The following is a 26,848-nucleotide window of genomic DNA, read 5'->3' on the forward strand; positions in this document are numbered from 1 at the left end:
TTGGAAACAGCATCATACCTTTCTCAAAAGCCACTGCACAGCGCAACAGCTCCATCAAGTTACTGTGGTCTGAAACTTCTGCAAGGGCATAACTTTGGGCTGGGGCAAAGGTCATGAGTCTGTTGGCTTGGCTTTGAATGACAGTTCATAGGCAGAGGTCAGCCAAACTCCATGAATCTTTGGCAGATGTTTCTGACACCCATCCAACTACAAAGGTCATGTTTTAATGCACAGTATGTTTGGCCAGATGAGACAGGCTTCATTTATTTATAGAAAATATCTAGAATTTTGTACCTTTCTATGCAAAGTACTTATCAAATGCCTTGGTGTAACAACCAGCAGGTCACACAACACTGCCATTTGCTTAATACCTGCAAGGCCATCTTCACCCCTTTGCAACATCAGGACAGTACAGTACATGTACAGTAGCTGAGGGGTTAGTGCATCCTCTGGCAGTTATTCCTCTCATTCATCACCTTCCCTGAGTGGTGAAATGTAGTTTCAGAGCTTCAGGTTCTGTACAATCCAGCCCTGGACAGCTGTGACTTTGGTGTAGACACCAGGAAAGTATGGCCTGGCACAGCCATAGCCCCAGCTTGTGATTCCTGCTAGAAACCACTTCCCTGAAGGTTCTTTACATGCCAGGGGCCCACCTGCATCACCCTGCAGAGAGAGGAAAAGGATCCAGTATCAAGCCACAGGAAGTGCAGCTCCCCCTGCTGTGAAATGTCCATCTCTCTGGGCATGGGCATTTGCTGTCCTGTTCCCCACTTCCCGGGGAGCCCCATTCCAAGCTGGATGACTGCTCAGTGATGTACCTGCATGAACAATCTGGGGCTGGGGTTCTAGAACATAGAAGAGTGTGTTTGAAGGTACAGTAGCAACATGGAACAGGCTTCATGTGGTCTCTTGCTTAGCACTACCTCTCTGTGTATTTCTCTGACCTGTCAGGTTGGTGGGGCAAGCAGCATGAGGTGTATGCAGGATGAACATGGATAAAAGCAGCAGCCAGTTAATGGATGGACAGACAGCTGAGCTAGGGGAAGCAGGGCAGGGCCCTCCTGAGAGAATATAGTCTAGGGACTTGGCAGGAGCTTGCTCTGTTCTAGCCACAGCGTTTTGCTGCTATTGCACTCACTGAACAGCTGTCGACGGTGCCCTGTGGGAAACCAGCACACAGCATCCTGCTGCTGATCTGGACAGGGTAAAACTTTTTGCAAGCCTGGTCTCCAATCATGTTCACTGCCGCTTTTTGCAGATGCTTTGACATGAGACCTGAGGAGATAAGTATTGCTGTTAGCTGGGTAAAGAGCACATAAGAAACAGCAGCATGTGAAGAAATGGGGTCTCTGCAGCTTTACTTGCTTGCCAGAGGGAGGGACCTGCTCTGGGAAAGTGAGTCACGCCTGGTTCAGCAGAGCAAACACAGGAAGGTCACTTGGGTGTGTAGTTTGTCAGGCAGCTTGGCTGACAAGATACAAATGGTATTGGGGTGGTTCTTGTACTGCAGGAGCACAGCTGGAGCAGCTGCTATAGGGGTGGAGAGCACAGTGGCTGGCATGTAGAAAGCTTGGGAAGGCTCCAAGAGGGCAAAGATGTGATAAAGAGGAGGAGTAGTGCACATGGTAGCTGGGGAGGAGATGATGGTGACACCAGGCCTTGCCCAGCTTGGTATTCTCTGCAGAGTGCACTCTGAGGAGTGCACCTCAAGCACTCCCATCCCATCTGACTGGGATGGGAGTGCTTGAGGTGGTGGTATGGGAGCTGTAGATGTGTTGAGGTGTAAGTAGCAGTGAACTTGGACATTATGGATGTGATAGGGCCCTCTCAGCCAGTACCTCCTTCCTTTGTGGAGCCCCAGCCTGTGATGAAGCATCTGGCCCCTTCATGGAAGATGTGAGAATTGTCTGGGAGACATATTGGTCTGATGGTGCTGCTGAACTTGACAGGTGTGCTCAGTTCCAGTAGTGCCACATCATAGTCTAGGCTGTAGACGTTGTAAAAAGGATGTTTGTAGATACGGAATATTTTCTCCATTTTGCCATTGATGCCACTCAGGAAGGGTGTTCCTAGAAAGGCCACCCACATTTTGGGGTCACTGTAACTGCAGAAAGACAGTAAACCTGGCTGTTAGGAGCATAGCCTCACAAGGAGGGCCATCCCTCCACTTGTGGGGCTGGCCACACCTTGGGAGGTCAGGACCCCTGTCTCCAGAACAGTGGGTGTACTCAGGCTGTGTTCCACCCATTCCTCTTCCCACTTACCTGCAGGGGCATTTCTCTGATAGGGAGTGTGTGCTTCCTGTGGGGCATATCATCCCAGCCAGGGTGCTGGACAGCGAGGGAGGGGAAGGGTAAATTGGCTGATGGGACTGAGGCAAGAGCCAGCTGCCTTAACTAGCTCATCTTAGACTTACATGTCAAAGCAGTGAGCTGCAGAGAGCAGCCACCGGTCAGCAATGAGAACAGCCCCACACTTGTGCTCCTTCCGCCGAAGCCACAGACTGACTTGCCAGGGCCATTCTCCTTGGGCTGCACTGCTACCACCCACAATCTTGCTGAAGGCCAGAGCAGTTGTCAGGCCACAGTCTGGAACAGAGGAAGAAGCACTGTGGGTTTAAGTAATCATAAATGAAAGGAATGACTTCCTGCCTTCCATAACCTGTGCTGTGGGAAAACCTTCATGTACACAGGGCAGTAGGATGTGGTGAATTCACTTCACCCAGCTAAGGCAAGGCTTGACAGAAGGGTATATTTTGCAGACTTGTTAATACAGATCACACCTTCCAAGGATGTGGTATTCGAGGAGCACAAGTGGATGGGCTGTCTGAGCTATCAAATGGCAAGGAATGTGGAGCCCAAAGTGAAGTCCCAGGGATGACAAGACACTTTCTGGACTGCCATGTTGTGCAGAGCTGTCTTGCCACCTTGAGCTCCCAGACTGACTGGCCAAAAGGCCTGTATGTTGGGAAATGGGTTCTAATGTCTGTAGCAGAGTAGAAGAGGCCCCACTTTCTGGCAATAAATTTGGATCTGGCTCATCTAGCTTTATCATGTTTTAGGTTCTGGCAGCACAAGTACAATCTGTGTCACAGTGGGCTGCCCCCCCCCCCCCCCCCCCCCCTCCCAGTGTCTGGGCCCAAGACAACTAGTGTGAATATGGTGGTGTTGGGGGTTAGGTGTCCTTCTTTTAGTTCTGGCCCACCTGTGGAGTTTTTACCCACTAGTTTTGGGGAAAACCTGACTGCAGGTACTTGGTGGGTGCTTGAGAAAACACAAAGTGTTTGGCTGGGCCAAGGGGGGCAGGAAAAGGGGAGGGTGGGGACAATTTGGCGGCTTCTTCAGCTACAGAGAAGGACACTTTGCTGGGAGCTGTTGCTGTGGAGAGAAGGGAATTCACCATCACCCAGACAGAGCTGCTGCTTCTTCTCCTTCCCTCTTCGTTGGTGGCCTCGCACCCCCTGTACTGCCGGGACGTGTGGCAGTGCCAGCCACCACCGTGGAGCTGCTGATCCACCTCAGCCACTGGCCCAGGATCTCAGCTCATCCCTGCTGATCCACCTCAGCCACTGGCCCAGGATCTCAGCTCATCCCTGCTGTTCCAGCTGAGTGTTCCTCAGAGCCCCTCAGGAGCACCAGGACTGCCCGAGGGGGTTTGTGAAGCAAAGCCTCTCCTCCATCCTTTCCCGTCCCAGCTGAGAAGGCTGTCATGGGGTCCCTGGTTCTGTTTTGTTGTTAACACTGTAGTTATTGTTGTTTGTATGCCTCATTATACACTCTATTAAAGAACTGTTATTCCTATCCCCAGATCTCTGTCTGAGAGCTCCTTGATTTCAAAATTATAATAATTCAGAGGGAGGGGGTCTACATCTTCATTCCAAGGCAGGCTCCTGCCTTCCCTAGCAGACACCTGTCTTCCAAAAGCAAGACAGGTGGGTACCACTGTGGAGTCCAGGTCATGTAGAGCACAGCTGGCAGCAGCCACAGGCTACAGAGGAGAACTCACCACAGTTGCGCTCATCGAAACCATTGCTGCAGTCCACAACACCATCACATTCAGGATTTTCTTTTCCAATACACACCTTGCTGGAACACTTGAAAGTGAGGCTGGTACAAGGCACCACTGGAAGGCAATAACCCATGGCCTGCTCAGTACCCTCTGTGCTGGAGGCCTCCTGCCAATATGTCAATGCATGAGTTATCAGTTTTACCTGGGGTTTGGGTAGGCTTCACAGTCTCAGTTGCTCTCAGAGCTGTGGAAGTTTCATTCATGGTTCTGTTCATCTTTGTCTCCAGGGTGGTTCTGCTGGTTGGACTTGCAGCCATTGTGCTGGGCTGGATATAAATGGCCGTGGCAGAAGTTCTAGGGATGGCTGAACTGGAAGGTGTGCTTGTGCCATCACTGGGCAACTGGGAGATGGTGTCCAGGATCCAGTCTGTGAATTTGGTAATTCTGGAGTACACACCAGGTCTCATAGCCTGGGCACAACCAAATCCCCAGCTCACGATGCCGGCAAGGTAAAACACTCCCGGGGTCACCTCACAGGCCAAGGGCCCACCTGAATCTCCCTGTGGAAGAAGCAAGGCAATGGCTACTCAGTCCAATCAGGTCTGCCCCTCAGACACACCAGGACTTAACTACCCCCAACTCTTCTTTCTTCAGTCTTGTGGGTCTGTCTGCTGTCATAGAGTGTGTCTGCAGGGCATGAGCTTGCAGAAGTTGAAGCTAGGGTCAGTAGCTCAACCTGGCTTCTGTCAGCACCTTTCCACAGCTGCCACCAACTGCCACTGACTCACTGCCACAGGAGGAGACCTGCTTCATCCAGGATTTGTCTGGCCAGACAGAGTGGTAGAATGTTGGTTTAAGTAATTCTCAGCTTGGTGGAGCTTTATTTATTTTTCTAGATTTCCAAAGTAGTGGGTTGGGGTTTTGTGCTCAAGTATATGTGAATTACACAGCTGTATTACAGCAGCTCACTAAATATTTCACAGGGATCTGCTGAAGGCAGAGTTAGCCCAGCTTTCTAGAACAATCTACAGAGTAGAGAAATCCCACACTTTTACCTGACATGAGTCTACCATCCCTTCCATGAAGCCAGCACAGATCATTCGGTCAGTGAGGGAGAAGTTGTAGAGGAAGTTGCAGGTGTTCTGTTCTATGATGCCCACAGAGGCTTTCTGCAGGATCTCGGGCTTGGTGTCTGCATGAAAAGTGTGGAATTAGTGAGTGCAGCAGAAGGAGGGAACTAGTGGCTTTTAGACTCACTGAACACATATTTTAGGAAAACAGACTCTAATCCCACATGGGAATTGAGTCCTATATAACCTGTTTTCTCTGCAGCCCTGAAGCTTGTTGCTCACCCCAGGGTGCAGTTTTGTGTCTGTGCTAAGGATTCTGCACATAGTTTGTGTCCCATGCTCCTGAGAATGTGGGCTTCTTGTAAGCTGGACTTCTTCAGTAGCACACATGTCACTCAGGCCTTCTCCCTGTAGTGGGATCTGTGCTTATGTTCATTGTTTGGAACATCTCTGTGACTGAGAGTGGCTGCTGTGGCTGACATACCATCCTGCCAGAGCTGCAGCAGGCTCTGAGGCAAGCACCTGACACTTGCTTAGCATGGTAGAGCTACTAAGGACAGTCCAGCAGGTTTCTCCTGGTTCCCACCAAGGTGCTCTCTCAATTTTCATCTTTGCTGGTGACTCCTAGGTAACTGTTGCTTAAGGCAGTGCTCTGTGTGCCTTTATTCTTCCTTATTCTTGTGTTTCTGTCAGTTCCTGACTGTCCCTGTTACTGACCCCCGTCCTATACATTCCCAGGACTGTGGGTCACAGTGGCATGGGCTTTGCTGCTCAGGGTATCACTGCTCCAAGGCAAATCAGCAGGTAATGCATTACTGCTTACCGTTCCCTTCCTGCAGGTCACCCCATCCAGAAATGAGGCATTTCTTGCCAACGGGAAACTTCTGCACAGCAAGTGGGAGGCACACTGGCTGTATGTATTTGTTGAAGACAAGAGGTCTTGCCAGTTCAAGTACAGCCACATCGAAGTCCAGAATCATGGGGTTGAAGAGGGGATGTGGGACCACTCTTTTTACACTGACTTTCACTGCATTCTCATCTGTTCCATTTAGGGATGTTGTTCCCACATAGGCTTCGATCTCTTCTGGCATTGTCCTGCAAATACATAAACCTAAGAATGCATACTCACACACTTATGCCTGGCATGAATTCTGACCTCAAAATTGCATACAGCTTTACATGATCAGCATGCAGCAAAGCAGCCCTGCTAATTCAGGCCCAAAGAATGTTTCCAGCAGTGGCACCTGTTGGATATTACCTGAAGAGCAAATAAACATGTAATTATAATTCTCTCTACACCTCTAGAAATTTGTCATTTCAGGAGTGTTCTGGCACACAGGTGGTATCTCTGTATTCAGCAGGTCTTGCTGGATTTTTTGGTTTTATTTGGATTTTTCTAAAGTTGTGCTTTATTCTTTTTTTTTTTTTAACCCCAGGTGAATTTTTAATATTCAGTTTAATTAAATTTATTTTAAAAAACTGCTTCCTTTTGATTGTTTTCCATTGGTGATTATTTGGTATCTTAAAAAGACAGGCAAAAGGCATTCCCTAAACACTTTGTACCTTTCATTATTGTACAGTCACAACAAACACTGCCTCTCCATTAGATTTTTTCCCCCAGGACTAGTCTGGTCTATTTTATTGTGCTTGTTATGATGCTGCTCCACACCCAGCTCATCCCTGAGCCTTGTTTGCGCTTTCACACAGTGTTACTCTTGCCCTCCCTGTGATGTTGCAGCAGTCGGTGTGCTGTGCATTACCAGCAACATCCCTCTTTTCTCCTTTGTTTTTTACTGCATTCCTGTGCTCATTAACTGCCCCTGCCACAAGACCACTGCTCTCAGGACAATATCCACATGTTTCTGACCTCTTGTTTTGAATTGCAACAGCTGATGGAGACTCATCCTCATTCACAGACAGACACTGCTGGTTTTGCTGTGTGCCTCATTTCACACTTGTCTACCTTCCGTTTCACTTGCTCCTTTATTGCCCAGATGTTTAATGCATGAGGTTGTCTTAAAATCCTTCAGATTTTAAGGTTAAGTTTATAAAGAAACTCTCTTGTGACACCTTCTTCCACTCCTTTTAGATGTGTTGTCCTTGCTCCCTGCTCGGGCTGCTTTAATCTTTCTTTACCTCATTCCAACCTCCCCACAAAATCCTTTTTTCTATGAATTTCTAGTTATAGCAAAAATTAATGTCCAACATGTGTTCTTGATTTCCATTTCTTGACTCCAGTGCCACACTGTGGATTTGGCTACCCAGCTCTGTGCTGCTGGGCAGGTGAGCTGGAGCAGGGGCAGGGATGGGCTCTTACTCATTGAAGCAGTGAGCTGCTGACAGCAGCCAGCGGTCCCCAAAGATGGTGGCTCCACAGAAATGTCTTGAGTCTTCTTTCAGGCTGACTTGCCAAGGGATCTCTCCTCTGGAAGCATCTGTTCCTCCCACAATCTTGCTGGGTGTAGAGAACCCAGGTTGTCCTCCACACTCTGAACAAAAGTCAAAGCATGACTTGTGAGTATTCCTAGCAGTAGACAAGCAAGGAGAGACTTTGCTTTCTCTAACCAGTAAATCTTAGCAAGGGCAGGCTAGGGCTGAGGTGTGAGACATCTACTCAAGCCCTGCCAGCTGATAGTGGCAGTGCCTGATAGTAGCCATGTACAGCTGGACTTTCACAAAAACTGCTGTTCTCCATCTTGCTCTTGGCAAATAATGAATCCTGGGCCTTTCTTGAAGGCAGAGTAATCAGTAGCTCTGTGCCTCTTAGCCTTGCCATTCCAGCTAAAATGTTTATTCCAGATTTAGAAAAATACCCTTCATCTGCATCTTCTTGCAAAACTACTGAGAGAGCTCCTTAGAGTGGACAGGTCATCCTGCAGACACCTGCATTTCTTTCCTTCAGGGAGAGATGCATGGCTACTGTGGAGGGGCAGCCATCAGTTTTGCTGGGAGCAGTTAGGTGGCAAGCAAAAAGTAAGTGATCAACAGGTTAAATACTGTCAGATGCTGCTGTGCCTTAGTGGCCTGTTCTAGGCCTGCCAGAGCAGACCAGTTACACAGCAAGATTACACAGTCACAAAAGCAATGGCACACATGGAACTGCATGACTGAGTGACTTTGCCAGGCTGCTCTGGACTGAGCCAGGGCAGCCATATAGTGTCGCTTGTGCCTTAGCACTTGGGTTGTGTGGCTCACCCTACAAAAGGTCAGCTTAGGTCAGCAGAGGAACAAACCTGACATTTGGACCTGTACCTGCCATTCTGTCCACCAGGGTGCACCTGCTGTGGGTGCTCATACCTTGTGGTCTTGCTGCAGTCACTGGCCTGCTGGCAGCTGGGGCTGGTGAGGTGGTGGGAGTTGCTCCAGTGGTGGTGTTGACCTCTTCAGCACTGACCGTGTTACTGTTAGTCCTGAAGTGTACTGGACGAACAGTATGGGCTATGGAGGTAGGGAAGGCAGAAATAGCATCCAAGATCCAGTCTCTGAGTTTGGTAACACGTGTGTAAACCCCAGGGCGCCTGGCTTCAGCACATCCAATACCCCAACTCACAATTCCCGCCAGGAAAAATCTGCCAGATGGTTCTTGGCAAACCAGGGGCCCACCAGAGTCACCCTGCAAGAAAAGCCAGATGGTGAGCTCTCGCTGGGGATGCACTGAGCTTGCCCTGGCTAGCCCTAGCATCCCTCTACCAGCTGGGGTCTCTGTCCCTGTGTATCCTAACTCACTTCGTATTTGCTTCAACTAGTGATGAGTAGAGCATCTCTGTGCTGGCCCTTAGGTGTTCCGCCGTGTGGGCACACTGTCCTGCTATTACACAGAAGCCTTGTGTCCTTTATATGCCAGAAGAATAAAGGACACCATCCATAAAATCTAGGATATAGCATTTCTAAGCATTTCTACTGCTTTGATTTGTTAAACCTCATAAAGGTTGATCCTAGCAGCCTGTACACAGCCAGATGATGGGTATTCATTGCCTGATACACAACCCAGGGAGACCACGTTAATGCTTGCATGAGGTTTTCTTGATTTGGTCTATGGTTCCTTGGTCAATTCTTGGTTATTGTGGGGCCCTGTGACTATCACTGATAGACATGTGGTGTCTGTGAAGCTGGTAATGCCTTCTGGGGATGAGATTGCTCTAGATCAGTAATGAATAACCAGATGGGTTACATTCATCATCCAACTTTGAATCTTCAATTCTTGGTCCCTTCTCTGGTGTTTCTACTATATTTGATGCAGAAATATGAAGAGCTACTACCAGAAAAGTATGGATTTGTTTAGCTGGTTTCTGTTGGTTTGAACAGTCTTGCCAAGCCACAGAGTCCAGTCCTCCTCCCACATCATAGCTTTCCTCTCTCCATACTATGAAAGGCAGGCCTGTCTGCAGCTGACCAGCTGCAGTTCCAGGATGGATAAAGGCTACCTAAAAAAACTACTCTGTTGTTCTCCAAAAACGGTTGTGTATGTTTTAGTTTCCACTGCTGCTCTTTGCCCAGCTGGATTTTGATCTGAAGACCTGTGCAGAATATTGGTAGGGCCAGTTCTGATGACAGCTCAGGAAGAAAAGTTAATTAGATTTGATCTAATTAATAGTTAATTAGCTGAAAGAGCCCCTTAAAAAACAGTGCCCTGCTCTAAACAGGGAACATATCCTCATTTGTGTCTTCTGAAGTCACTGATCTCTGCTTGGGTACAATGCAGGGCCTCAAACATCAATGAGAAACAATGACCATGGTGTCAGTTCTGCTTCTTGAAGTGTCACTTGGTGCATACTGGGAAGGAAAAGCCTTATGTGGGCAGGTGTGCTGTCTTCTCTGGGCAAAACTTACCTGGCAGGAGTCAACTTTCCCCTCCAGGTAGCCAGCACACATCATTCTGTCTGTGAGGACATGGCTGTAGAGACTGGAACATAGGTTCTGGTCTAGAAGCTCCACTGTTGCTTTCTGCAGGAAGTCAGGTTTCACCACTGAACAAGAAAGACACAATTGAGAGTTCAGTTCAGGGAGCCCTGCACAGGATCAGCAGCTCACCCCAGCACACCCCAGCTGGACAGAGCAGGTTCAGAGTTCCCTCCTGTGATGCTTTCTGCTTGGCTTACAGCCCACCATGTCTCCTCTGCTGCCTAACATGCTTTACTTACAGAAATCCTCCTTGAGGTAGCCCCAGCCAGAAATAAGGCACTTCTTGCTGGTGGGGAAGTGATGGCCAGCATCTGGCAGGCACACGGGCTGTATGTACTTAGTGAAAGTCACAGGTCTCTTCAGCTCCAGCACAGCCACATCATAGTCAGCTGTGTCAGCATTGTAAGAGGGGTGTGGGATGATCTGTGAAATGTCCATTTTCACTGTACTGCTGTCAGAGCCTCTGAGGGATGTGGTCCCAGTGTAAGCTGCCCACATGGCTGGGTCCTGAAACCTAGAGGAGAGACAGTGGGGGCCATGTGAGCCTGCAGCCACAGCATTGTCCTGCAAACCCAAGCTGCCTCCTGCCCATTCTGCCATCCACTCCAGGAGTGATGGAAACTCCTCATTCTCCCCATGGTGGGGCAGAGTGGTTGCAGTGTGAGCTTGAGCAGATATGGCAGTTTTTGGAACAGGGATGGAGGGTGGATGGTGGTGTGGCTAAAACTTACTCAGTAAAGCAGTGAGCAGCAGACACCAGCCACTTCTCTGTGAGGATTGCAGCCCCGCAGAAGTGCTCATTGTTCTCTCGTAGGCTGACTTGCCACGGGAACTCCCCTCTGGACGCCTCTGAGCCTCCAACTATCCTGCTGGCAGTCTGCATGGCAGGGCGACTCCCACAGTCTGAAAGGGAGGAGAAAGCCAGTGCATCAGGATCCTGCCATTGCACCCCAGCAACAGGCTCTTGGGGGCAAGTGGGAAAAGCTGCTTCGGTTTTGTGAGTGCTGCTGGCATATGCTCAAACAGCAGGATGGTACTTGGGATGTCACAGGGCTGCCTTTAACCTGCAGGCTTGAGAACACTGCAAAACACTGGGCCATCACAACATCCTCCCCAAAACTCTTCTGGAGCAAGAAACCATAGAGCAGCATAGTGCCTCCTTCCAGCAGCTCAGGGGCATGTGGCTCTTGTCCATTGTGCCAGCCCACCAGGAAGGTGGACCTTGCCACAACCCATCACAGTTGATGGGACCAGGGCAAAATTTCCCTCATCCTGATGGAGCCATTTATTATTGGCTTGAAAAGTCATGTAATATCCTTGGCTCTCTTCAGTGCTTGAGAGCCAATGGTGTCCCACCTGTCAAGGTCTGCCAACAGTGGGTTGTGGCTGGTCTCTATGTCTAGGAGACCTGCTGTGGGAGATTCAGCACAACCCTTTCCATCAGAGGCATCAGCACAGCCTGTTTGACTGTCATGTTCAGGGCTTTCTTTTCACATACTGGATGTCAGGGCAAGTGACTGCCTGTGTCTCAAGGGCAGCTCCCTGGGGACAGTAAGGCTTGAGTCACTCATGTCTTGTGCAGTCCACACAGCAACTCTCCTCTGGCTTCCCCAGGGACAACAACCACTGTATCCTTGTACCTCTGCTCCTTGGCTGCCCCCAGGTCTGGGCAGGGTAGTGCTGCAAGAAGAGCTGCAGCTTATTTTGAGCTTGCAGGCCCCTGGGCCACCAGGCTATGAACAAAATGGGGCCCAAGCACCTTTTGGTGAAGAAGATGAGGAAGAGGCTGAACAGTGCAGGGGGTTCTTCCTGATGCCTGGCTCTTACCTGATTTCAGTCCAGGTCTGTGCGAAGAAACCTTGTTGGGACCTGGGACAAAGAGGAAGGAATCAGGATCAGCAGGGGCAGGGCAGCCCAGACTCAGGTCCTGGAGCTGTGTTCCTGGGCTGGGGCTGCCACAGGCTTTTCTGCATCTTCCTCTCTTTCCTGGCTGTCTCTTTGCCCACCCGTATCGAGGGTGAGGCACAGCCCAGGCCCCTGCTGGGGACCCTTGCTCTGCCACAGGGCAGGGGAGGAGCAGCTCTCTATTGCCCGGCAGGCTTTGGGGTGTCTCCATGCGCAGAGAGAAATTCCCAAAAGCTGTGGCAGTGAGCTGCCTCTCAGGAGCAGACTGGGGCTGCAGCTATGCAAGACTGTTTGTCTAAAGCCAAGAGGACTCTCAGCACCTTCCAATTGGGCAGCACAAGGCTCCCAAAGATCCAAGGGTCCTGCTGATTGTGGCAGAGGGTGCTGTGGGAGCTGCAGAGGAGCCCACACCTTCTTGTTTCCCAGGCTCATGGTTTTTTTAAAAATTGGCTGGACCTGGAATCCTATGTCACATGCAACTCCGCAGAAGGAAAGGAGAATTTCTTGTCAGGTGGTTTCAGAGAGTAATTTAAGTATGAGAAATAGCAACAGAGCAGCGCAGCGCAGAGCAGCAGGACAGTATTAGTATTGGAGGGGTATTTGGGGCCCCCACAAATATCTGTTAAGCAGTAAACAAGATGTAGGTTGGTTTCCACTGCTGTCTGGTGAAGCTGGAGCAGCTGGGTTGCCAGGCACCCAGCAAACCCAGCTGGTTTGCTGGGTGCCTGGCAACACCCCCATTTCTAACACTGCTGCTGGGCATGAAGCCTTGAGTGGATGTGCAGAGCTAAAGCTCAGCTGTTTGTCTGAGACTAATAGTGGCTTAACTGTGTGACCTTGTTGCCATCAGCCCCAGCACAGGGCACCCTGCTCTGCCTGCCTGGCAGAGGTGGGAGGGCCGTACCTGTGAGAGAAGCTGAGGAGATGGTCCCGTAGGCAGCCAGGGAGAAAGCCTGCTTGTGCAGGGCAGCTGCCAGCCCATGCCTCAGAGCTTCCTCCTCCAAGATAGAGCTCAAGGGTTGGGAATCCTGGGGAGCGAAGAGCAGGCGGAAATGGACGATGACACCGGAATTTCCATTCCTACTGGGAGACAGAGAATTAAGGGGCACCTTGGCTTTATGATCAGTACAAGGGACAGGTTCCTGTGCTAGTTGTCTACAGGGAACTCAAAGGAAACAAATTTTATTCTTAATATTTTGATTCTTAACAATTGAAGGTTTCTCTGGAGATTCTCTGTGTTGAAGTGGTCATTTGAATTTTTTTTTGCCTTTGGCCCAAAGCTGTAGTTGAACAAAATTGTTTTCCTCTGCCTTTCTGTCTGCATTTCCAGGTGAAAGAATCCAGAACACTGTTGCAATCCCAGATGAAAATCCAGCCTTGGCCAAAAAACAGTTTCTCTTTGTACTAGCTTTGAACAAGAGCACAGGTGTGAGTTCACCTTCCTGGTGAGGCTTGTCAGAATGCCCTGAAACATGAGCTGCAGGATCTGCAGTTAGCTGCCTACACTCACCTGTAGCCCAGGATAGTGCAACCAGTGCAACTCCAGTTCAGCTGGGAGTCCTGGAGACTGGACAGAAACTGCAAAGCAAAGAGTGATGGTCACACACTTGCTGGACCCCAAGGAGGTGGGAATAGATGATGCCTGGGATTTTGCTGGAATGGAGCTGTTGATGCATGGTCTCTTCTCTATAAGCAGAAACACCCGTGTCCAGCTCATATGTAACCTTTCTCCTACTCTGGCTTTTAAGGGCATGAGGTAGTACATCCTTTTTTTATGCCTTATTTTGTTTGCAAGTAGGCCTGAAGAATTTCCCACTCCATGAATGTCTCTCAGGGCCCTGACAGGGCCTCTTGAAGTGTGGTTCAGCCCCACAGTGTACTTTGTTGATGTTTAAGAAGTTCTAGTTTTCCTCCTGCCCTTGGCATACAGATTCTGCTGGTGCTGCCACTACAGTGTTTCACAAGCGTTTTTCCAGAAGGCTCAGATCAACTCACCAGTCTTTCAAGAGCAGGTGTCAGCACCCTATAGTAGTCTGAGTTCTCCATCTGTAAGCTGCTGTTGAATGTGATTCCTTTCAGCTCCACTGTGTGCTCAAAGCTGGCCTCTCCTGTGGAATGGCAGGCTGCTGGAAAGGGAAGGTGTCTGTCAGAAGCAGCTTTCCTCACAGCTTTGCAACATGGATATCATCATGTCCTTCAAACCCCTTGTTTTTAGCAGCCTGACTGTCCCTGACCATCCCAGCTGCCTTGGGAGTGCCCCATAACTGGACTGGGATAACCCTGCACATGTGTAGTAATAGCATTTTCCACTGAATTTGTTTGAACTTGAATATAGTGGATTTTTGCCAAGCCTGAGACAGAAATTCATGAACAGATGGGTACAGCCAACAACCTAAGATTGGCTCTATCTGTGCAGGAACAGCCTTGGGAAAGTTCTTCTGGGTACTGAAGCTGGCCCAGAAACTGACTGTACAGATGGGATCTGTCAGTCATGTCATGCTGGGTCCTCACCAGGGTGCTGGCTTGAGGTGGCATCTGGCCATGGGGCTGCAGAAGCAACAGGAGGGAGGTGGAAGAGGAAAGGAAATGGTGGTCATGCTCTGGAGTGGGACAGTAAAACTGGCAGTGCTTAGTGGCTGCAAGTGGTCATGATAGGAAATGGCAGAGGCAGCAAGGTACAGTGACAAGAAATTTCAAAGTCACAGAGAGAGATTACAGGTCAGAGTAATAGAATCATGGAATTGTTTAGGTTGGAAAAGACCTCTGAGATGGAGTCAAATCATTCCACCAGCACTGCCAAGGCCACTACTAACCCATGTCCCCTAATGGCACATCTACATGTTTCTTAAATCGCTGCAGGGATGGGGATTCCATCACTCCTCTGGGAAACCTGTGCCAGGGCTGGACAGCCCTTTCAGTGAAGAAACTTTCCCAATATCCAATCTTAAACTCTTCTGGGCCACCTTGAGGCATTTTCCTCTTCACAGTCCATGTTTCCTGGGAGCAAAGCCTGACCACCCACCTGGTTGCCCCCTTCTGTCAGGGAGTTTTTCCAGAAGGTCCTCCGTCAGCCTCCTTATCTCCAGGCTGAGCCCGTCCAGCACCCCCAGTTGCTCCTGGTGCTTCAGCCCCTTCCCCAGCTCCATTTCCTTCTCTGGATACACTACAGCCCCTCAATGTCTTTCTTGTCATGAGTGACCTAAAACTGACCCCAGGATTCGAGGGGCCTCAGAAGTGCCCAGCACAGGAGGACAGTCACTGCCCTGGTTCTGATGGCCACACTATTGCTTCAGCAGATAAACATCCCACCCAGCTTGGGTTGTCTGTGAACTGACTGAGGTCCCTTCATCTAGACCATTAATAGAGATATTAAACAAGGCTGTCCCCAAAGTGGCCCTGAGGAGCACCACTGGTCACTAGTCTCCAGCTGGATGTGACTCCATTCAACACCACTCTCTGGGCCTGGTCATCCAGCTACCCATTGAGGAGCACACCCATCCAAGCCATAAGCTGACAGTTTCTTCAAGAAAATGTTTATGGGAAATGGTGTCAAAGGCTTTACTGAAGTTGAAACAGATTCAGACCCTTTCCCTCATCCACTAGACAGGTCATCTTGCCATAGAAAGACATCAGATTGGTCAAGTAGGAAAGGAATAGAGCATATGTATCATGAGACACTGAAGGTAAAGTGCTCCAAAGTCACATATTGAGAACATGAGCTGACTACAGCCCTTGTAGTTTTCATGAATTGTGCAGAAAGATGTCTGCATTTTGTCTTCAGTGGGAGGAGTTTGAGGATTTTTGCTATAAGCAGTGCAGACCACTTGCCTTTTGGAGTTGATAAACTGAAAGAACGTCCCTGGCTGTACACTCACCGAGCAGGATCCCCAGGCAGAGGGCTGTTGCACTGCCCACCACAGCAGCAGCAGCGGTTACCTTCCAGCAGCAGGCCCCCAGTCTCCTTCTCTGGGTGCCTTGCCCTGTCTTTATCTGGTCCATGCTTTCTGAGCAGCTCTACAGATGGGCTCTGTGATTAAAAAGAGGAGGAAAATGACAAGACTGGGATGAAATTTGTCCTGCCAGCTAAGGTTACCTCAGGAGCTCCAAAGAGTGCATTGCCTCAAGAAATGAAAGGGTAGATACACACTGTGTCCCCTGAATGTGCCTCAGGCTGCAGTCAGGAGATTCAAGTTGTAGGACCTGGACTCATCAACCATGGTGGCTCCTCCCTGCCTGGTTCCCCTTCTCTGTCTTGTGGGCCTTGGAGGCCACCAGTGACTGGTGATGCCCATTGTGCTTGTGCTCACAATGGCCATGCCAGTGTGAGCATGAACCAGCCTGATGCCTCCATCTCCATGTTCTGCTCAGGCTCTGGATGAATGCTGAGCCAGTGTCCCAGCAGCACAGAACCTGCCTGGCAGCACCCTGTACCTGCTCTTTAGCAGGCAATAACCCAGGCCTGCTTAGCAGCAGGGTGCCAGGGTCCTACTGCCCACAGTGCCAGGGTGAACAGGTTCCTCAGCTCTTAGCACAGGCTGAGTAGCTAGGGGCTTTACATTTTGGCTTGCTCTTTCTGCCTTAGACATCACGCCTCATAAAGATCCTAAACCCAGGCAGTGTCACTAGAGGATGCCTTGGTGTTGCTCAGGAGTCATGGAGCTACAGTAATAGAGGTAGAACAGCTGAGCTGTAAAGTTCAACATTTATCTCAGAGTAATCTTATATGTCTGCAAACACAACTGTACTACAGTTGCATCCTTAAACGTGAAACTTCAGTCTGAATAGACAGCTGTGGAAAGAGACCTGCCTGGAACTCTGGCTCATGAATGGACTGGAGCTAATTGGCACTGAATACTTCAGAAATCATTATCTGCTCCTGCTGGACCATTCTGACCTGGCTATGGAAGTCTTGGCATTAGGCTACTTATATCCCCAAGGTGTGTGTTATATGGATTAAAACTCTTTAAGTAATAAAGAGTATTTTATGAGGCATCTTGTCGTTTATGAGGCAGATTCCAGGGTGAAGTTTCATATAGCCCAATGCTATTCCACATTTTTTGCAGGAATTCTGGAGGAATTATAAAATCACAGTGGGTGGCAAAGCCCACTACAGCATTTAGATGAGAGCTCTCAATGCCTAGTAATGCAGAGCAATTAATATGTCCTTTGATTACAGCTCTTCTGCTACCCTAGATTCTCCTTCCCTGTGGCCAACATTGGCACTGGTTCTTCCTGTATTTTACCTCAACTGGTCCTGCATCAGAAGCAAAGCCCCTTCCTGTCGACTTTCCTGCCTCTACCTTTTCCTGGCCTTTACTAGGCTGGTTTCAGTATGTCAATGCATTCCATGCACTGAAGATGCCCAGGTGGGATATGGTGCTCCAAGTGTGAATTAAAAAATGCCAAAAATATAAAGAATATGTCTTTGTTTTTTGTTTGTTTGGTTTTTGTTTTTTCTCTGCAGTCTTGGTAGTACAAGACAGACTATATTTGCACATCATCAACAATTGGGTATTACAAGGAATGAAACCAGCCTGTAATATCCATAGTTATTACTTCATTCAGACAGGTTAGTGCCTGCAACAAGCCTGATGAGACAAGGAGGGACACTGATTTCCTGTGATCCTAAAATGTATTAAATTACTGTATTAATATTTCTCCCACATAGGCAGGAAGAAGACACACAATCCTTCTGTTCAAACTGGCAGGTTGAAGTTGTCTCAGGGAATTTGTGTGGTTAGAGTGGAAATCCACGGAAGTCCAACCTTCTTGGCCAAGGGTCCAGAGGCTCCTCAGCTTCAGAATGAGTTTTTTGAGTACTGTTGGGGAAACTCAGATTTACAGGAGACACCAGAAAAGCCTTGGTTAGGCACAATCACCTCTCAAACTTACTCTGTCTTGATGTCAACAGCATCAAGAGTATGAAACCCACACAGCTCTTCCTTCCTCAGTTCAAAAGTCTGTTCTGCCGAGGCACATCTCACCTGGTCACTTCCTATCCACTCAGACGGTGCTGTGAGGTTGGGCTGCCACAGCAGCAATTCCCTACTGCTGTAAATCAGACTGTGACTTCAGAGAAGCTGCAGAGGAACAGCCTTTTCTAATGTAAATGCATTCAGCAATGAAAGGAAGAGGAGAGGATAGGGACACAGGGAGAAGCAGCTCCCTGTTTCAGAAGAGCTTTTCAGTGTTTTCCAAGAGGCGTCAGCAGCTCTTTAAACCAAAGCTTCTAGATAAGAGATTGTAGAAGGTCACTTCTTTGTGAGGCAACAGACGGAGAAAGGGGAGAGGAAGGGAGAGTCTGTCCAAAATGCCTCTTTTTTTAGCAGACATCCAAATATTCTTTTTCAGCTGTAACTGAGCCTGGCACAGATCGGCACCGTGGCCCCTGGGTTCTGCTAACAATATCTCTGACAATTCAGCTCTGGCTAAGGGGAGACAAGTAGGGAACACAAGTCCTTGTGGCCTGAATACATACAGATGAGGAATCTCTCCTTCCCTCTTTCGGTAGGTTTTGGAGTCACTGTCCCTCTTGCAGTGTGCTGAATGTGGGCACTCAGAAATCTAGTTCAGGTGTGCTGACCAATGCAACAGTGGATTTCAATGGACCTCAAAGGTAGGACAAATGCATCTGAGAAAAAAAAAACAAACATTGCAGACAAAATTTGCTCTGGCTTATTTTTTTGACAATACAATCTTAGTTGCATGTAAAAGTCATACTAAAATAAAAGGTACTTGGAACCCTAGAAAGAAGTTTGTATTAGTGATTGCAGAGGAATTTTAACTGGAAAAAATAGACTATTTAGAGAGAGTGAAACTTTCTACTTCCCAAAACAATCAAAACTTGTCTTTGCTCTCCCTTTTAGCATAAGGAAAGTTTATTTTCTTTTGGTGTCAGTGGTGTGAATTAAGAAAGAATTAAAAGGACATGTAAATGGAAAACCCATTTTGCAAGAGTAAAATAGAGATTGCAACTTATTTTTTTTTCCTGAAAGAAAATAAGGATCATCTATAAATGCATAGCAGAGATCTGTGGCAAGAAGCTATACACAGTAAAAAATAGTGTCATAAAATCAGATGAGTGAAAAGTAAATGTTGTTAGTGGGGCAGAAATTAGGAGAGTATTAACAGTCATGAGTTTCCAATAGGACTATTGAGAAGTAAAAGCACATCTATGTTTTTTTGTCAGCTTATATTTGTGAGTGGTTATAAAACATGGTGCCCCTGAGAGCAGGGTGTGGGGAACTGTGACCTAAGAGAGTGCCCATACCAGTGGGGCATCGTTTCACTGTTACATTTTAGCAGAGAAGGCATGTCTGATGTGCAGCACAGGAAGAGCTGTCCTGCAGACTGTCACCATCTCTGGTTGTCCCTGAGGATCTGCCATGGTGCTGGGAAGTGGCCACTACCTCTGCTCTTCTGCTGCTTGTTTTCTCCACAGAAGTCTGAATTTTGCTCTAGGGCAGCCTTGAGTAATTCCATAGGATTTCCTTGGAAGACGGATTTTATTTCTCAGCTGGTTCAAGCAGGGAAATTGTAAAATATAAAGTGATATGGTAAAAATATTCCTTTACCCAATTAGCCAAACTGTCATTCACACCCACTCTTCTCATCAAGGAGGACAAATAGCACATGTGGGTGTATGATCTCGTGTGTGTGTGTGACTATGTGTGAGTGTGTGTGATCTCATGTGTGTGTGACCTCACATTTGTGTGTGTGTAATCTTGTGTGTGTGTGTGTGTGTGTGTGTGTGTGTGTGTGTGTGTGATCTCACATTTGGTGTGTTTGTGATCTCACTTGTGTGTGTGTGTGTGTGTGTGTGTGTGTGTGTGATCTCACATTTAGTGTGTGTGTGATCTTGTGTGTGTGTGCATGCACACATGTGTGAGAACATGCATTTGCAGCATGTTGGGGGAATATCACCTGCAGGAGCAACAGAGGGACAAGGCAGGGCCATGAGAGGAGCACTCTGGTTGTTTGTCCGTGCACTGGCCACAGACCCAGCCTCACTCTGGCAGGTGTCTCTCCAGCTCAGGGGATCCCATGCCATACACACCTGCAGGACTGGCCCAGTCTCCAGCACAGATTGTGCTGGTTCCTGTTTTCAGGTAGAAACTGTCTTCTTGTAAAATGCCACAGCTCCTGAGTCTGAAGCACAGATCTCCCAGTACTGTGCTGGTAGCTGCCCAGCAAAAGGGCTGGTTTTCTTCATTCACCTCCACATACCCTGGCCTTCTTTATTCCACTGTTTGGTTACTTCCTTCACCTTGTTTTCCCTTTCATGTTTTCACTTCCTGAGGCATCCTGCCTTCCTAGTCTTCTCCAGTCTCCCTTCAGAACAGGAGTGTTTACACTCCTGTCTTGCACTGCACTGCCCCAGGCTTCCCCCTGCTCTTCTCCAGTTTCTCCCATTCCCAGCCTGGCAGCCCCTGCCAGCAGCCCTCGATCATGAGGACACAAGCTGAGATGCCCTGCTCTGAACTATTAGCCAGAGGAAAGAAAGATAGGAAAGAAACAGTAGTATCTGTGTTTTCAAAAGTCAACTTCATTTACAGACAACAAATGCAAGGAAACCCTGATGTCCCCCAAGGGACAATGCAAGAAAACCACTCCCCCACCCCCATGCAATCCCCCAGTGGAGAGTCTGGGCTACTCTCGGGTCTTTGTGCTGCATTTCTGTACTCTAGCATGCATGGTTTCTCCCACACTGGGGTGATAAAGGGCACCCACTATGCTGGAACCATTTGAATAACCAACTGTTAATTGCTTCATCCCATAATAAGGTGGTGTGGCTCTTAGCACAGCAATAGGGTGTCTATTGAGCCTTCAGACACAGGGGTTGTAAAACTCTCATTGTGACCTGTAAATCCAGACTGAGCCTTTGCAAAATGATGGCACAGGTATGACAAACATGCCGCTTGCTCAAGGCATACCACAAGCTCAGCAGCAGATCTGCCTGCAGCCACAGCAAGTAATGAGCATGTGGCCAAAGGCAAGTGAAGGACTATTGATTTTATCACCAAGATAAGATTTGTGGCACTTCAAAGGGGGAATGCAGCAGAAGCAGAATATTTCTCCAGAAGGAGATAGCCCAAAATCAGAAAGCAGACTCTAATATGCCTCATTGGGTAGATTCACCATCCAAAATCACAGCCACCAAAACAACAGACCTTTGGTGACACACCTATGTCACCAAACCATGACCCTGAGCAGGAGAGATGAGAAGCATGACCACAGGAGATTAGAGGTGTGCAAACACATCTGTTGGCAGAGCAAGGTGGTGGCAACAGCCAGCCTCAAATATCTCTGTTAAAATGGGCTCAAGACTAGTGATTTTTTTCCATACAGTTGGGAATTTAGTTGAAGTGAAGCTCAGAACTTGTGACAGCAGCTACTGAGAAGGGCAGAAAACTTTTGTGAGGGAGTGGATTTATAACCAGTGGTATCTATTGGGTGGTGGTGCAGTGTGAGGATGTCAGTCTGGAGAGGCAAAGAGCTGTGTGCCAGTTCCTCCTTATAGGTCACTTTCTCTGAGTGGGGCTCCAGAGAAGGGAGTGTTGGAATTTATTCCAACACTTGCTTCCTGGTGAGCCCATATATTTCCCCTTAAATCTTCTGATGAGATGATCTTATGTCATGAAAAAAAAGCCTATGCAGAGACAGCAGCAGCTGGTTGAGCAGATAGAGGACAGAGCTCTCATCATCAAAGTCAAACCTTCCCATGACCAGCAGACACAGGTTTGACTACATGGCCTTTGTTTTGGGTGACATGAGCTTCTTCTACCATGACACTGGTTCCCTGACCAGCCAACACTGTATTTCTCTAATCCTTTTGCTCTAACCCATCTCCAGCTTCTGTAAGGGATGAATAGAGCATGTTCCCCATCTCTCTGTAGGTTAGCATTTAGAGTGGTTGTGCTGTGTTTAAAAGGCTAAAGTCTACTTTCAAGCAGAAAGAAACTCTTGTCACTCAAGAGAATGCAGATTGAGCTGAGGACACCTCTTGTTACTGAGTGAAAAGCCCTGACACTGCAAGCTCCCAGACCACGCACAGCCTGCAAGTGAGCAAAATTGAAAGCCCCTGCCACTCAGATCAGTGAGGATTCCAAGTCCCTGCTCACCTGCAGCACTCATCATGGAGATGCATCTTGTTCAGCTGTAGTCCTGCTCCCAGCAAGCCAAATGCCACTGTGCTGGCCTTGTTTATTGTCCCCCTTGGTCTACAAATGTCTCTCAATTTACAAGTAAGAAGATCCTCTCCCTGCCTGCCAGCTCAGCAGTCTCAGCTGGGGCATGACAGACAAGCTGAGCTCCCCAGTGCTCATATTATCACGGGTAACAAAGGCCCTAACATCACTTCCACCTTGGAGACACTCAGCCCTGAGCTCTCTCACTGGTAACAAAGTACCGGGCGGATTTGGACCTGCAATTACTTCTTAAACTTGTAGCCACGGATTACACAATAAAATAAAGGCAGCCTTGCCCCCTCAACTGTGCTGGCTTGAAAACTCAGTACAGATAGTAAATACTGAATACACACAGGGAGAATCCAGTAAGTCCATGTTTGTCTGGTTACTTTCCAAAATAGGAGCACTATATAATTTGATACTTTTCAGCTCATGAATGGCCAAGAAAAACTCACATGCTCAACTCATGGCATTTCTTTCACTGACATTCACTCGCCTCCCTTGAACACTGCTTGGCCCAGTGCAGGGGATGTAGGAGAAATCTTGGTCCCAGTGAAGCTGATGGACATACTGAGACCAGAGGTTCTTGGAGGAACAGGGTCTAAAGTAGAGGTCTTCATTTCACAAATAATCACATTTTGTTCTTTCTCACCAGCTTACATACATTAAATTACATTTTTACCTAGCTTCAGTTGTTATTACAGATTGCCAGATAGACATTAAAAAAACCCCAAGCTACCCTGAAATCAATTTCCTGCAATGCATGCTCCCTCAAAGGAAGACTTGACACAGAGAAAGCAGCCAGTGATGAAAGATATCAGTGAAGCAGTGAACTCACAGCACCTGAGTCAAAGAGAGGCCGCAGAGTGAAACTCTCCGTGTGTCGATATGGGGATAGTGCCGCATGCTAAACTCCAGCGCTGAAGCTGTGTGCCTCTGTACGGCTTTGGCCAGCCCTCCTGCCTGAGCAGGGCATCCCCGAGCAGAAGCCGCAGGACGCTGGCACACACGGACTGCTCGAGCCCTGCACTGGGCGGGGTTGCCTCGTTTGGCACCTCGCTTACAGGGACCTCCCTTAAACAGGGGCTCTTTGCAGGGCAACCTCAGGGATGCAACACAAGTGGCTGTGAAGCAGCGTGACTCTCAAGCCCTTCCCTTCAACCATGGGGACAAAGAACTATCCAGCTACAGAAATATTTATTTAAGCTCAAATGATTATACTATTTTAAGCCCAACCCAGAGGTTATTTAGAAGAGTTTGTGCGATGCCTAGGTCGAAGCTGCTCACTGCCACGTCTGTTTCACTCTTGTATTTCCTACATTGATAATATTGGTTTTTTCAGCATTTAGGTCTGCATTACTGTCAAAGTGGCACTTTTTGTTTTTCATTAAATATCCTGAGCTTTCTTTCTAGAATATTTCCTAATTTGCTATAGCTTTCAAATACTATAGACCATTCTCTGCATTTGGCTTCTAAAGTGTTTAAGAAATTAAGATGTTTCTCTTAACCAGTACTTTCAGAGAAGAGGGTCTAGAGGTCACTTTTGACCAAGGCTCCTCCATTAGGTCCCACATGTTGTTGAACACACACTGGTTAACAGGCAAAAGATGAAATGTGCTACAGAAATACAACTGCAGGACACTACTGGCAGAAGGATCAAACTTCCACAGACATTTGATGGGGAGCCCCGTTTCTGTAGCTAGTGGGTTCCCTTGGTCCAGAATGAACAAACCCCCTCCAGCACCACACACCTGCTTGTGCAAAGTGCCCCCAGTCTCCCCTAAATCATGTTAGAATTACATGGAACCAAAAAGCACTGAAAAGCAATTACATAAGGAAAACTACTTAGCCATCAGCAACTAAAAGCAAGCACAGAAGTTTTTTCCATTACTTTCAATAAAAGGTGAGCTGAGCTGTTTCCCCCACACTCAATAAATTCAGAAACAGGCCGTTTCCTCAGAGCCAGCAAAGCACGAGGGATTCTCCTGAGTACGGGGGAAAATCCAGCGTGGAGAAGCAGTTTCAAACTCCAGCTTGTCTGAAAACCTGCGGGTGCAGGCAGCAAACCTGTCTAACTCTGATAGAGAAGCAAGGAGGAAGAACAGAAGGAGGTGGTGAAGAAGGAGGAGAAGGTGAAAAAAGAGCAGGGAGAGGAGGAGAAGGAGGAGAAGGAGGAGAAGGAGGAGAAGGAGGAGAAGGAGGAGAAGGAGGAGAAGGAGGAGAAGGAGGAGAAGGAGGAGAAGGAGGAGAAGGAGGAGAAGGAGGAGAAGGAGGAGAAGGAGGAGGGCTGCCCGAGCCCCAGCCAGGCAGAAGGGATCGCGCTAGGCGGTGGGACCGCGGGGCGAGGAGCATCCAAAAGGTGGGGTGCAGTTGTCGGGAAAGGTGCAGATTTTTCTTTTCCCATCCGAGCCAAGAAAGGACAGCACCTTGAAGGAAGTAAAAAGTGCTCCTAGGAGGGAGCAGGGACTCACCCGCTTTGCTTTTCCCGTTGCCGCCAGGTGCCTTCCCCGGCAGCTCAGCCGCCCGGGCCCGCGGGGCGCCGGCGGGGGCGGTGGGAGGCACTGGGGGAGTTCGCGGCGGAGTTTAAAGGCACAGGCTGAGAGACAAGAACAGTTTAGCCTGAAGAGCTGGTTTGTTGCTTTCACTGAATGTTGGAATTAAACACTTTCCACTCCCAGCCCCCCTCCCCCGCTCCCCAGCTGCCTGCTTTGGGAACCGGACCAGTGATGCCCCAGCTCCTGCCTCTCCCCAGTCACGAGACATTCCTGCAGCTCGCTGTACAGCTCCCATCCCCTCCAGCAGCAGGACATAAAGGAAAACAGGTACCTGAAGTGGGGTGGTTCATACCTGCAGCACTGAATTTCCCCCATCACCAGAACTCAGCAGCCCCCACACTAAAGCCACAGGGATGATCTGTTAACCAGCACTGGCCCATGCACACAGAAACCATAAAGGGTGAAGGATTCCCAAAAAACCCTACTAATTTCCTCAGTCAGACATCCATAGCCCTTCCAGTTCCTACTGTATTTATCCTCCTGACAACCTCTGTGTTAGAGCAGCCTCACTGCTACACAGGAATGGGCAGGGATTATCCAACACCACACACACCAACAGCAGAAGCCAAAATTGGACAGAGTTCCTTGTGCTGAAGTTCTTATTTAAGCCCACAGGTGACTCTTCTGCCATATTGAAAAGACAAAAAAGACATGAAAAACTGAGAACTTGTTTTAGTTCTTGCTCTAGTCAGAATTTTGGCCTACTCCTTGACACAGTCATCTCTCATCCAATTGCCACTTCTGTTCTTAAGTAGCTTCAACATTAACAACAAACTTGAGCAGTTCATGTGTTTGATGGCAAAGCAATGTAAGAACATAGAATTCTAAAATTATAAAATTGTCATAGAGATTTTGAAGTAGATTTTGTTTAGAGTGTATCCTTTCATTCCTAGTATCTGCTGTGCTATGGATCTCTCCAGACTGAGCAACAACAACTGAAATCTGTTTTACGTTTCCTGCTAAGCATCAATAATGAACAATTGTCTGCTCTGAGTTTGAAGGGACCCAGAAGGATCATCAAGTCCAACTCTTGAGTGAATGGCCCATATGAGAATCAAACTGAGAACCTTGGTCTTATTAGCACCAAGCTAATAACCAGAAAAATGCTGCAATCTCTGAATCTGAACATGTTTGGCTGTGAGCCACATGAACACCACAGGTAGGTCCTGTCCTTTCGGATGGGCTGTACAAACCTGTGGAAGAGCTGAGTGAGGCATTGACATCCTTTTAATAGTTCATTAGATAAAGAGGATCTTTGTGTGAATGGAGATGCAAAACTGCATAATCAAAAGACGAAAAGTAATAAGGGGAGGAGGACTGCAATAAAAGAAGAAACCAACAAAATTATCAGTGGTCAAATAAGTAAGAAATTAGGAGCAGCAGTTTCTGCACTCCTGCTGAAGTGGCTGGGAGTAAATATATCAAAGTTAAGTGAGAAGACAAGTCACTATGGCTGTGATCTCTGGCAATCAAACTCAACAGGGGCAGCTGGGACCACCTTTGTCTCTTACGTTTGCTGCACACACAGTCAGAGTGCACACATAAAATTAACACTGCACTAAAGTAATATAATACTCAAAATTCAATAGAACAATCAGGAAAACATTGTGGTACACCAGAAGGATTTAAATATCTTTAACAATGTTTAGCTGGTTTGCTACATTTCATGCTGGAATGCTGGAAAATGCATGGGATATGGATTTCCATGGTCAAGAAAATTTCTAGATGCAAAAAACACAGTGAGGAGAACTTTACATGAAAGGATTTCAAAGACCATTCACTTCATTCTGTTTCCCAGGAAGATCCTTTTACTGAGGGCATGGAAAAAATGAATGTGAGGTTAAATGGTTGTCTCCTGCTTCTTTCCCTGTGGTACAGCAAGAAATGGAATGGGGACAGAATCAGCTTATGAAAACTGTTTAGAAATGAAGAACTTTTTATCGTAAGAACCCCATCCTGACACATCAAGATGTACATCACACACTCTACATCACCACCCCCAAAACACATTTTAAGTGCAGATTTCCTTGTTTCATTTTCTTTTTCTGCACTGGGAAGAGACATTCTTGAAGGAGAAAAAAATATTGGTTGATTTAATTCAATTTTTAATATTGATTTTAGAGTGATAAGCCAATCAAGATGTAAGAGAACATAGGAATAGAAAAAATAATAAACATAATTTTATGAGAGACATTTAAGAATATTTTTTTTTATATAAAAT

General features: G+C 47.8%; 1 protein-coding gene across 50 annotated transcripts; it reads right to left on the bottom strand.

Moving 5' to 3' along the window:
- Window positions 1-236: 236 nt before the first annotated feature.
- TMPRSS9 (transmembrane serine protease 9) lies at window positions 237-24,853 on the bottom strand. Of its 50 annotated transcripts, none has more exons than XM_023943058.2 (21): window positions 24,544-24,828; window positions 18,364-18,516; window positions 15,761-15,912; window positions 13,881-14,011; window positions 13,396-13,463; window positions 12,790-12,965; window positions 11,808-11,849; window positions 10,712-10,883; window positions 10,220-10,494; window positions 9,909-10,045; window positions 8,376-8,691; window positions 7,396-7,567; window positions 5,902-6,173; window positions 5,064-5,200; window positions 4,211-4,568; window positions 4,006-4,122; window positions 2,417-2,588; window positions 2,265-2,330; window positions 1,839-2,104; window positions 1,139-1,275; window positions 237-663 (listed from the first exon to the last, which is right to left on the bottom strand). In XM_023943058.2, the coding sequence occupies exons 3-21, from the start codon at window positions 15,882-15,884 to the stop codon at window positions 502-504; spliced, it is 3,300 nt and encodes a 1,099-aa protein (XP_023798826.2). In that variant the 5' UTR covers window positions 15,885-15,912; window positions 18,364-18,516; window positions 24,544-24,828; the 3' UTR covers window positions 237-501. The 50 variants fall into 50 exon arrangements, with proteins under 50 accessions (XP_023798826.2, XP_086718920.1, XP_023798827.2 ...); XM_086862794.1 differs by having other exon boundaries at window positions 13,881-14,008; window positions 24,544-24,817; XM_023943059.2 differs by having other exon boundaries at window positions 12,790-12,968; window positions 13,881-14,008; window positions 24,544-24,817.
- Window positions 24,854-26,848: the final 1,995 nt, after the last annotated feature.

The sequence above is a fragment of the Cyanistes caeruleus genome, chromosome 25 (assembly GCF_971803275.1).
Source record: "Cyanistes caeruleus chromosome 25, bCyaCae1.hap1.1, whole genome shotgun sequence".
Classification (NCBI taxonomy): domain Eukaryota; kingdom Metazoa; phylum Chordata; class Aves; order Passeriformes; family Paridae; genus Cyanistes; species Cyanistes caeruleus.

Excerpts from the sequence above, each read along its gene's own strand:
- TMPRSS9 (XM_023943054.2), bottom strand. The coding sequence starts at position 15,884 with ATGGACCAGATAAAGACAGGGCAAGGCACCCAGAGAAGGAGACTGGGG. Across the intron at positions 7,568-8,375 it reads GACTGCAGCAAGACCACAAG|AGTGTGGAGGACAACCTGGG; the intron begins GTATGAGCACCC and ends ACTTTTGTTCAG. Across the intron at positions 6,174-7,395 it reads GCAGCTCACTGCTTCAATGA|GACAATGCCAGAAGAGATCG; the intron begins GTAAGAGCCCAT and ends ATGTATTTGCAG.